Source organism: Crocodylus porosus, unplaced genomic scaffold, assembly GCF_001723895.1.
Source record: "Crocodylus porosus isolate Cpor-Errol unplaced genomic scaffold, CroPor_comp1, whole genome shotgun sequence".
Taxonomy (NCBI): Eukaryota; Metazoa; Chordata; order Crocodylia; family Crocodylidae; genus Crocodylus; species Crocodylus porosus.
Window position 1 is genome coordinate 260,235 of NW_017728951.1, and position 10,582 is coordinate 270,816.

A 10,582-nucleotide genomic window follows, 5' to 3' on the forward strand; every position below is an offset into this window, starting at 1 on the left:
GGGGCTCTGGGCAGCGAGCAGGCGGCCGGGACACGAGCGCCCTGTCCCGCGACAGCGCCCGGCCTGCCGTGCCCTCGAGGGTCTGCCCGGGCTGCGGCTCCCGCTTGCTGCTGCGGGGCAGGGGCCTGTTAGCTCTGCGGCTCCCTTAGCTGCTTCCCTCCCCGCCTCGGCGAGGCTAGAGACCCGTGTCCGGCCGCGAGCACCTTCGCTGAGGGAGAGGGCTCTGGTCAGGCAGCCTTTCGGCCGAAGCCAAGAGGCGACTCCTCCCTGTTGCTGTCCCCCCGCCTATCGCATGGCTGCGGGGCTCCTCGCCCGCACCCCGGGGACGCCGCAGGGCCTCGGCCCGCTGCGAGCCCCGGCTGTAAAGCCCGCATGAAAACGCCGGTGTCCTAGGCTGAAGCAAGCGCTGCCGCAGCTCGAGGGGCGAGGAGCAGCCAGCGCCTTCTCCTTTCCTCACCGTGCAGTGGGGTGGAAACAGCCCTGTGCCAGAAGGCCGAGGGCAGCAGCTAGGGTTTCTGTTGGGAATATTTCTTAACGCCGTTTAGAGACGACACCTGCAGTTGTTATGGGACTGCTCAGGCTGTCCTACGTGCATTTCACTGACTTCAACCTCCAGTCCAGAAGTTACCTGGACTGGGCGGCTGTGCCGCTTCCCCGGATGCCATCAGATTCTTTGTGGGCCCCAGTCTGTAACTCTGCTGGGCTTCAACGGAGAGTTTATTTATTTGGGGTTTTTTTTATCAGCAAGAGACGGGTTTTCTTTCACCAGAGTTCAGGAAACAGCAGACCGGGGGTATTTCTTGAACTAACAGGTTCTCTGCATCTCCAGAGTGGCTATTAACACCCTGTTATACTCAACAGATTAGCAGCCTGGAAGGCAAATACCCCACTGCATTTTAATACACTACCAAACTTTTATACCTTCACCTCAGTTTGTATTGTGTTTAGGTTCACACACAAAGATGGGTTCAGTTATCCCACTGGGTTTTCATGGTAAAGGAATACCATCAGTTAGCAGATTAAGTGGTAAATCAGAAGAGAAATTTGAGAACTTGCATTTCCCAACTGTCCCCACTCCCCAAATTAAAGGGACAGACACAGCCATATTCACCATGATGATCAGTTTTATTGCTTGAGAAACAGAATATTCATTTCTAAAGGCCTTCAAAGTTTCTGTGTGTTGTACTTATGTTAAATAGAATTATTGTGTGGTTATATTGCAACATGGCACAATGACATTACAGAGCTGCAGATAACCTTTGGATAACAGTACTTAACACAAACCCATATTGTACTGTCCAGAAAACATTCTTAGAGTGGACATCAAATCATTTTCAAAGGTAGTGATTTATACCAAAATCAAGCATCAATCTAATGCCATCACACAGTCCATGAACTCTGTAGTGTTCTAAATTAAATCAATAAAACATACATTTGTGTTTCATCAATAGACTCTCTAATCACCTTTTAATGTTGTACTTAGTGGTGGGAGAAAAATGGTGGTAACAAGGTTATGTTGTAGGTTGCACATAGCTACTAACTAGGAAAATTTACAGTCTTTTTTCCTCTAAAACTATGTATAGATTCAGTCTGTGTTCACTGCGGTTGCTATTTAATGCAGACTACTAGTTTTCTTCTCCCATGTTGTTATTGTTTTAATATAGAATACTTGGCACCATAAAACGGTAACAAAAGACAGACAAAAACAGTTTACAAAATTCTTGAAAGGTACACCCAAGCCTACCTAGAAACTTCACATTCAATCTTTAATATTACATAGAAAGAAGGTATTATAGGAGTAACAAAGTGAAACTGCTAATATATGTGCTATATAGTTTACTATATATCCGTATCAATGATGGCACCGCTATATATTATTTGTTATATAAATGTTGGTTCTTGACATACACTTAACTAAAACTAATAGACTCCAACACTAACTGCTGATATGGCACTCTCAAGCATTCATATTGGGAAGTATATTTAGCATAAGTTTTGGTAAGGTTTATAAATTATTTATATATCTGTGTATATACACACACATACATATATATATATACACACACACACATATATATATGTATGTATAGAAAGCAGCTGCTGTGTGATTCAAAACCATGTAACATGGCAGTATAGTAAATAACATGAGGAAAAAAATCTATAAAAATGAAAAACAAAATTCTAAAACTAAAACACAAACCATAAGCCTTGGTCAACAAAGAAAATACCATTTAAAACCATCAATATCTCTATCTGTACAATCCAATGTACAAAACCCCAAGTGGTAAAGATATATAATGTTAGGCATGACACCTTTAAAAGTTTATATAATATGCTGAAGTAGCTTTTCCACATTGACAAACATTTATTAAAAGTTGAAAACTCTGAAATCTAAAATACAGAACTTCTCTGCTGTCTATTAGAGTTTTGGCAACAAAACTGTGACATAATATATATAAAAAATAATTCCACATTTCTACTTGATGTCACATGAACATACAAGACAGTGAGGTATGTGAGGCTTTTCTCCAACAGAGTCCAGATGCTGAAGCATAGTGTACGATCAGCAGTCTAAAAATGTGGCACTCAGTACTTGATTTATCAATACAGCTGTTACGATTATGCATTTCAATATACTGCTTATTCTTTCTTCCTCCATGCTACAGTGTGGTTTCACGAAAGATCTTCTCATTTCGTAGGCATCTTTTTCCTGTTGCAGAATTGGCATTTTTTAAAAGAAAGATAAACACAAAGGGGAAATGATGTAGAAAATACAAACAAAAGGGAAAAAAATGATATTTACCACCACATCACTGCACGACACAACACTTTTGCACATTTGCAATAGGTTTACCTGCCCCAGCAGCTATTCGAAAGGACAGGAACACAGGCTGCAGCAAGTTAGGGAAAAACAAGAGTTACACACTTGTAAGATACAAACACTTTGAAATGATTAGTAACAAACAGAACAAGAATCAATCTATAACCACTAACAAGCTGATGTCATTCATGGTCTAGATTTCTTCGATTACTGTAGCTCTAAAATCCTGAAGGGACTTCTGGAAGGCAGTCACCTGAGCATAATCCTATGGTCTCGCTGAAATCTATGGGAATTTTGCTACCCACTTTAATGCCATCTCTGCATATCACAACATATTTCTTTTATCACAGCATTAACTGTTGAAAGAATGTCACCCTACACACATGCTTGTTAAATATATGCATCAAAAAAGAAACCAAAATGATAGTTCCTAATTGGCTTCTCATTTTGTTGTAGAGGCCAGCGTAAACCTTTCTGTATTTTGAAATCTGACTTGAACATTTCTATAGTAAAACAGTAAAAAAAAATCTATTTCCATTGCAAAATGTTATACTGCCTCCACAACAATTTTAACAGTAAAGTTAAAATCAAATTTTAGAAAAGTAATTAATGTATACAATGAATATGTATGTATAGGAATTTAAGTAGTTCATTATCATATACCAAATTATAATTCAAAAGCACTAGTACCGCATCTGGCAATGATAGTTGCAGCACAATTTACGAGTTCCTAAGTGATTTTTTAAATGGATAGTCCAGCTTAAAATTCTAGAGATGTTTCCTAGCAGTTTTTTCTACAACTGGAATTTAGCCCTCCAAGCATTCTTTTTTTCACTTGCTGCTAACATATATTACTGTAAAGATGTAATTTTTAATAGTCAACTAGATATATAATTTTTAATATTATATATAGAAAACGAAGTAGCTAACTAGGTCAAACTAACAGTTTCCTTTGATACTATATATAGGAATGATCATAAATTAAAAAAAATACTCAAAATAAATTCAGGTTATACAGTATTTTAATGTTGCATTCTGACATGTTATCCTGTTCCTTACTCAAATTCATGCAAATACCTAATACTGTATTTTTTTACTGATATAAAATAATTAGCTGAATAAATTTTGATTGGCTCAATTTTGAGACACATTAAGTTTAAAATAAAAACAAGAATAATTGATTTAAATTACAATAAATAGAAATTTGAATATATATTCTATTTTCCTACTAGCATTTAATAAAATGCAATAACTGTAACTTTGAATGTAATTACCTTGTGATCCCCCATGCAGACATTTGGCCCAATATGGTCATATATCACTATCTTCTCATCATTTTCTGACTAGTTTTAAAAACAAACAAACAGTCAGTTCAGCTATTCTTCAGATTACAAAGAAAATCAAATAATAAAACTGTACACATGAGTGGAACTCCAACAAGAAAATGCTATGAGGTTTCTGAAGGAGGGTTTGTTAAAGTGCTCCTCCTTGGCTCTTCACCACAATTATTTCATTGCAAACTTTATGTTTAATATTCATTGTGAAGATCTGTGGGATTTTCCAGATAAAATAATGCCCATAATCTCCATAGCTATTATTTCTTTCCAAGTCTTATGAACTTTTAGTGCCTAGGATGACAAAACTAGTGACTTAGTCACAGGTATAGTCAAACCTTTTGTCAGTGAAATGCAGCACTGGGTTTCAGTGTAGTCCTTTCTTATGAACAACACTATACATAAACATTGCTCTCAGAGCAGTATGTTAGTCATAGTTTCATAAAAATATCTTTTTAATCCCCACAGTATTATTTTGAATGCAGCTTTATTAATTGATTTTTATACTTCACATTATTGTTGTTTATTTTATGCTTTTATAATTATTTTCATGCCCAAATATCATCGTCTTGGATCAGGACCTGATTATGCTGTTGATTCAGTTATGTAGGGTTAAACAAACAGAACCTGTTGTTCAAAATTTTTTTAAAAAGCAAATGCACAGAAGTCAGGAACATCTTATTTCTACCAGGCATTTTTCTTTAATGAAAAGACCAGTCAAGAGATTTTAAGAAAATCAGTATCATTCAAAAGATATCATTTCTCCACCCAACAATATGAACTGCTTGCATTCTGCTTCATGTTGAACTTTATTCTTAAACATTCCCTTTGCATCTGCAGTTTAATAAATAACTGAATGTACTCATCTTTCCACCATTTGCACTGAATGTAAGGTTTTTACAGCCTCTTTTGTTTGTCTAGCACAATCCTTCAGGAGGAAATACAAAGACACTTGACACACAAAGGCAATTTCTTATTATGCTAAAAAAATCTTATAAGCTAATTAAATCTGGAGTATGCGTATTCTCAAGTCTCTGATACAATCATAGATGCGTTTTAAAGTAGTTTGCAGTACTAATTTATTTTGTATGAAACAGTCAACATTTTCTCATCTGTAATCAGTCAAGTTTGACTGGGCAAGAACTTTATATAAACAGCAACATTTAGGACTATAAAGTTAAAACTGAATTATCTTTAATGCAGTAAGGAAGCTTAAGGTCAGATTTACTTTATAGCATGATTGTCTGCCAAAAAATATAAAAACATAACCTTCTGCATTGTATGCATGAGCACTTTCCAATATTTCAAGATCATAATGCCACTACCATCGGAAGTGGGGATACATTCATCAAAAGCGACTTGATAATTTACAAAGGCAGCATAAAATTGTGGATTTTCAACTGCATAATCTTTAGACAGATAAACAAATTACAGCAGCGCACAAGCAGAAACAATATACACTTGGCTGAGCATTCATTACTGCATGCTATCAGGCATCAACGCAACTCCCTAGCAGTGGGCAACCTTTGGTGTTTTAGGGCTCAGGAAGCATAAAATAACATGATGGTGAGGTAACCGACCATAGCATGATAGATGATGTTGCATGAAAGCTGTTTACAGCCCCATGTCTGTACAATCTGTAACGCCTAGTGTGTAGAGCTGAACATACTGTAGTATGTGCTAATTTGTGCATCCTGCTCTTTTTCTTACAAAGGACCCAAAATACAGATTTACTATCATTTGTTGTTTAAAATAAGAGATAAGTCTGTAAGGGCTGAAAAAGAAAATTCTTCAGCTATTTATAACACACAAATAATTAAACAGCAGGATGCCTAATAATTTCTCGGCAGCTAGTTATACCAAGGAAATTCTTAGCGCTCTTAATTTATAGTATAACTTTTAAAACAATTTATTGAACTTATGATCAAGTAGTGTAGTAGTACACTTTTAGTTTCTTAATTGCTACCTTTTTAAAGTTCCAGAGTGTAAACCTTCAAAACAGATCTGAAGTCTGTGGGAAGGCAAACAAGGCTTAATGCACAGAAATTGGAAAGGACTTAAACCTATTAGGTCATCTTGTCCTTTCCTCCATGAGTTCAGCACTCTTTACGATTTAACATTTTTAGTTCTTTCCTCAAGTTTTACTGGGTCAGAATTTCAAAAGTGGCACCAAGATGGGTAACAGAAGGTATATTCCCTACAAATGCAAACAGTCTGAACTCCAATAAAGTTAATAACATTGTATCAATGTATGCCAATTTGCCCCTGCAATTTAGCATTTACTAATTTTAGAGATGTTTGCATACCCACAATTTGCAAATGCAATATTGCAAGCACAAGTTTATAAGATTTTGAAAAATAGTCTCTAATCTGAGTAACTAACCTGCTGAGATTTTCCTGTGTAGACTATTTTAGACCGTTTGGATTCATGGATACAAATATTCTCTGCTCTTCAACCTTAATTTTCCTTTTTAATGTTGTCCCATTACATCTAGCTATTCCCTCAGTCTGAAATCTCCCTCTTCAGCTGCAGTGTTTATGCACTTCAAACTTGTGTATACACTTGCAGGTCTTCTTATACATAGCTGTTTTTCTTTTTAAAAAAACCCTCATTGGTCATTCTTTCCAGGTCCTTATCCTTTGTTTTGAGAGAATTCCACTGATGACTAGAACTATATGCAATACAGCAGATTTTGCCTCATAAGTGTTCAAGAGATGAAGAAAAAAATTAACTTAGCTTTTGTTGCTGATAGACTACATACAAAAATAAGGGCCTGTTCATTTTATATTTCTGTACCTTGTTCTTTTTTGGCAACTCTGATTTCCCAACATTACCCTCTTACTGAATGCTAGGATTTGAGTGGGACAGGGGTGGGACGGACCAGGGTCTGCACTCAGGACACCAGCGACCTGGGACTGCACCCCTCCCTGGCCTGGCTCAGCCTGGTGGGCAGATCCACCACATGCAGCTGAGGGCAGGGCACTGGGGATGTCTGAGCCCAGCTGTAGCCACACATGTGCCTTCAAAATGTGCCAGGCAGGACCTAGTGCTGGGCAGCTCCTGGGCTGGCAGAGACACCGGGACAGGGGCAGAAATGGCTGGGAAGTGCAGTAGGCTGTGGGAGTGCAGGCCTGGGGCTATCACTGACGCACACCTCCAGCGGGTGGGGGCAAAGCAATGGGACCCAGCTCCAAGGACTCTGAGATGCTCTGTGTAGACAGTACTCCACTGCCACTTGCGTTGTGGCACTGTTTGGGCAGCTAGCTCTGCCCTGCCCTGCTGCTTGCCTGGCCATCTCTGAGCTTGCCTACTCTGTGGACTGTCGACACAAAGAGTGGTGACTTGGGGGCAGGTGACCCCCCTGCAGTGGCTGCTGCCCCCAGAGAAATTAGCCCCAGCCCTGGTCCCTGCCTCATGCCTGCTGCCCCTGCCCAGGGCCAACGGGGTCACCATAAAGGGCAGGTGGAGAAGGCACTGACTTGAGCCACAGCTATGGCAGGGGTCCCCAGCAAGCAGCACGGTGAGCCCAGAGCTCTCACCCCATGGGAACTGTTCCTGGTATGGCTGTGGGGCACCTTGCTGGGCAAGCAGCAGGGCAGGGCAGGGCAGGGCTGGCTGCCTGGGTGGCGCCATGGGGTAGGTAGTGTTGGAACACTGTCTTGGAGCCAGATCCCATTGCTTTGGGATCCCACCCTATCCCTGCCTTTGGAGGTGTGTCAGGACAGTCCTGGGTCCACATGCCTGAAGCCCGCTTCTCAGCAACAACTGCCCCTGTCCTGGTGCTAGCCCAGGGCTCTGCCAGCCCAGGAGCTGCCCAGTGCTCAGCCCTGCCTGACATGTCTTGGGGGCACGTGTGTGACTGCAGCTGAGCTCAGATGCTCCCAGTGCCCCAATCTCAGCAGCACATAGCAGATTTGCCCACCAGGAGGGTCCAGGCCAGGGGGAGGGGGTGGTCCTGGGTAACTGCTGTCTTGGGGGCATCCCCTGTCTTGTTCCACCCATACCCTGCTCCCCCACACCCCTTTGCCCCACTGACTGCCACCCCAGATCTGAGCCGCACAGCTGGAGGGAGCTGTGTGGCAGGGGCCTCTGCTCTTCCCACACTGCCTGGCCTGGTTGGTCAGTCCTTGGCCTTGTCCCCTTGCCAGTGACCAGCTGTCAGGCAGCAAAGCGGGGGTTGGGTGAGCAAAGGCAGCTTGCTGGGAATCATGTGGGAGTGCCCTCAACCTGCTGGCCTCAGTCATTGCAGGCAGCGTGAATGTTCACATTCCCCTCCACCACCCCTCCCCATGGGCAAATGTCTGTTCTGTTCACTCTTGACCTAACTTTGGGTGCTTAGAGTAAAGCACAACACTTAGACTGCTTCTGCCTTGGGCTTTTTGAATGCCTTGATAAACATTTAGTCTTTGGGCATCAAGAAGAGGGATCTCCATCTTTGCCCCCCAAAGTCCATTAGGGTTGGAGTCCTAGGAAGCTCTGACATTTCTGTAGCTGCACAAACATACTGTTCTAGGTCTTTGCCTGCATTAGTCAAGAGAGGGGGGTATACGCTAGCCCATGGCCTGTTGGTAAGTTGCAGAAATAAATTCCATTCTTCAGTCTTTGTGATGGCTCCAGTTTTGTGTACTGACAAGTTCACCTTGAATAAAAGTTTTGGGAAAAGTTTAATGTGTTCATGTAAAAACTTCGTAAAGGTTAATATGCGAGTGGAAGTGCCTTAGAAACTTGAGTGGTTGTGGAAATAATGCCCTCAACTGTTCACTGAATTATCTGTTAATTGCAATTATATAACTTACTGCAAAACAAGCACTCTAATCATGATACAAAACACACCGATGGGAGAGAGAGAGAATGAGAGAAGGTTATAAACTTTAAGAAGCTAAGCTCAGAATGTTTCATTTTGTTACACACCCACTGAAGCTGCAACATTAAGCAAACTGCGTAAGGATTTATTTTCAAGCATTACCTCCTGCAATTCACACATTAAAAAAATGTGTTCACATACAGGAAGCACAGACACATATATAACTCTTAGTAGGATACAACATTGTGTAGAGAAGATAAACCAGATACTTAGGTGTGGCAAGTCTGATACTCACTGCAATCCTGCAATAAAACCACTTTAAATAACCCAGAGAGTGCAAAGAGACTCTTTCATGTTCCTTACACCTGCTGTATGCATAGCAGGAATACGAAGGTGTGGTCATCCAAGGTAGGAGGCACCATTGGGATGCTCCTCTGCCACAAGAATTCCCTACTGTGGTTTTGGTACTTTGGGACTAATTGGCATCCTGTGTCAATTGGGACACTTCTCAGGTTGTTATAACCTGGCCCAGAGACCAACCTTACAGCTTTACATATTGCAGTTACTGGATCAGAATGCAAAGCCTCCTTTTACACCCTGTCCTGAAATGAAATGTGGTGTGTGTAATATGGTGACCAGGCTCAGTTTTTCTACAGAAAAAATGGAGAGGGGAAAGGAGAAAAAAGAAAAAAAATAGAAGTCTTCAGTACGCTGACAGGTATTATTAAATTAGGATTATGATTAAACGTTGAGATAAGGAACTCTATATCTCATAGGGATGTTGTAAAACTTAATGGTATGATATTTGTAAAACACTACGCTCCTCAGAAAGAAGTGAGAAATACAGATACAAATGTAATTATTCTGTTGGTGTTTCTGTCCTCAACTTTTGCTCTGGACAATTAAGAACTTGGGGACAGGCACGATGTCAAATGGAAAAATAATTTTGTTGCAGATATGAACAGATTGATGACATGACTGTACTTACTTTTAGAATCAGTTCCTTGGCTGAATGCGACATTAGAATTCTGTCACACCAAGCTGGACATCTAGTATTCATGTACTGCTTTCCTTGGCTACAGTCTTCACTGTATGGGTAACTGAAACAGAATAGAGAGTAACATTTGTTAGCAAGCACCCTGACTTTTTAACATTGTGCAAGGCAGCTTGAGCAGCCACTGGCTCAATTCACATACTTCTTTAATACCTGCAAAAACGATGTCCTATTCCCCCCACCCCCAAATGCACCTATTTGCTTACTCCTCCGTCCCTCAACCCTGACAGACACTCCTAGATTTAGAGCCCAATGCTGGAAGGTGCTGAGCACTTTTTCAATGTTTGTAGCTCTCATTGATTTCAATAAGTTTGAAGAATGCTCACACCTCAGCGGCTCTTAATGAATAAACCTTTATGATTTTTTAATCTTTTTTGAAATACACTTGTGCTGTATGCCTATTTTGTCTCATCCCTAAAAAACCCACTTCAGTCTAAAATTTTAGCACATGTTCAGCTTTAAAACTTTATTTAAGCTCAGCTCCACGTAAATGTCAGCACCACAGGACAGGGCGGTCCGGGTGAGGGAGATCCCCTGCCCTCCATTAATGCTGACCTCGTGAAGGAAC

General features: G+C 40.9%; 1 protein-coding gene across 1 annotated transcript in view; it reads right to left on the reverse strand.

Annotated features, from left to right (window-relative positions):
• Positions 1–1,106: 1,106 nt before the first annotated feature.
• Positions 1,107–10,582, reverse strand: part of INPP5A (inositol polyphosphate-5-phosphatase A) — a 441,277-nt gene continuing 431,801 nt past the window's right edge. Inside the window, exons 13-16 of the mRNA XM_019555884.1 lie at positions 9,949–10,060; positions 4,096–4,164; positions 2,804–2,891; positions 1,107–2,710 (exon numbers count right to left, since the gene is read on the reverse strand). Coding sequence (XP_019411429.1) covers positions 2,811–2,891; positions 4,096–4,164; positions 9,949–10,060 — 262 coding nt within the window. The 3' untranslated portion in view covers positions 1,107–2,710; positions 2,804–2,810. The remainder of the gene's footprint in view (positions 2,711–2,803; positions 2,892–4,095; positions 4,165–9,948; positions 10,061–10,582) is intronic.